Source organism: Calidris pugnax, unplaced genomic scaffold (assembly GCF_001431845.1).
Source record: "Calidris pugnax isolate Ruff unplaced genomic scaffold, ASM143184v1 scaffold189, whole genome shotgun sequence".
NCBI lineage: Eukaryota > Metazoa > Chordata > Aves > Charadriiformes > Scolopacidae > Calidris > Calidris pugnax.
The window spans coordinates 1,051,504-1,052,479 of NW_015091069.1; the positions used below are offsets into that span (position 1 = coordinate 1,051,504).

General features: G+C 64.8%; 1 protein-coding gene across 1 annotated transcript in view; it reads left to right on the forward strand.

The window, feature by feature from the left end:
• Window positions 1-48: 48 nt before the first annotated feature.
• Window positions 49-976, forward strand: part of BHLHE41 (basic helix-loop-helix family member e41) — a 16,326-nt gene continuing 15,398 nt past the window's right edge. Inside the window, exons 1-3 of the mRNA XM_014956994.1 lie at window positions 49-261; window positions 449-512; window positions 783-890. Of these exons, the coding sequence (XP_014812480.1) occupies window positions 200-261; window positions 449-512; window positions 783-890 (234 nt within the window). The 5' untranslated portion in view covers window positions 49-199. The remainder of the gene's footprint in view (window positions 262-448; window positions 513-782; window positions 891-976) is intronic.

Here is a 976-nt window from a genome sequence, read left to right on the forward strand (position 1 = left end):
GGGGGTGTGTGTGGGGGGGTTTGACGGGGACACGAGGCGCCGCAGAGTTTCGCCACTGCACGGGAGAGGGGCACGGAGGCTGCATGTGCGCAGCGTCGCCCGCGGAGCTCCCCCCGCCGCCGCCGCCGCCGCCACCCGTCTCGGCATCCCGCAGGCTCCACCGAGAGCAGCGCCGGAGCATCAGCCGCCGCCGCCAGACATGGATGAAGGAATCTCCCGCTTGCCGGAGAGGCAGCTGCTGGAGCACAGGGATTTTATAGGGTAAGGGGACGCCGGGGTAGCGTGTCCCCCCTCCCCGGCCCTCCGCCGGGCCGCCTTCTGGAGGAGAAGCGCTGCGGGGCGCCCGGACGCGGTGCGGGGTCCCGGCGGGGCGCGGAGGCGGGCGGTCCCTTGGCCGGGTACCCCCGGGCTCGTCTCGCCGATGCTGGATCTTTGTGTTTTTCTCCAGGCTGGACTACCCTTCCCTCTATATGTGCAAGCCCAAAAGAGGCGTGAAGAGGGACGAGAGCAAGGTAGGAGTAAGTTTTTGGGGGTGTCCGCCCGTCTTTGGGGTTCGCTGAATTTTACAGCGCAGCTTCGCTCCCAAAAGCATCCCCGGGATGGGGGGGGCGCGCTTTTAACTTCCCCGAATTGCGGAGCGGGTTTCCGAGCGGGGAAGAAGGGTGCCTTGGCGATAATTTGCGCGGCATGTGGTCGGCGTGACATTTTGTTTTGGTTTTTCTCTCGGTCGTTCCGAGGGGACCCCGTCTAACGCTCCGGCTTTTCCGGATTTGGCTAATTAGGAAACATACAAACTGCCACACAGACTGATCGAAAAGAAGAGGCGAGACAGGATTAATGAATGCATCGCCCAGCTGAAGGATTTACTGCCCGAGCATCTGAAATTGACGGTAAGGTGCGGAGGAGCCAGATGCGGGAGCCGGCACCCTGCCCCGCTGCGCAGCCCCCGGGGGCGGCGGGGGCTCCGGACACCTGG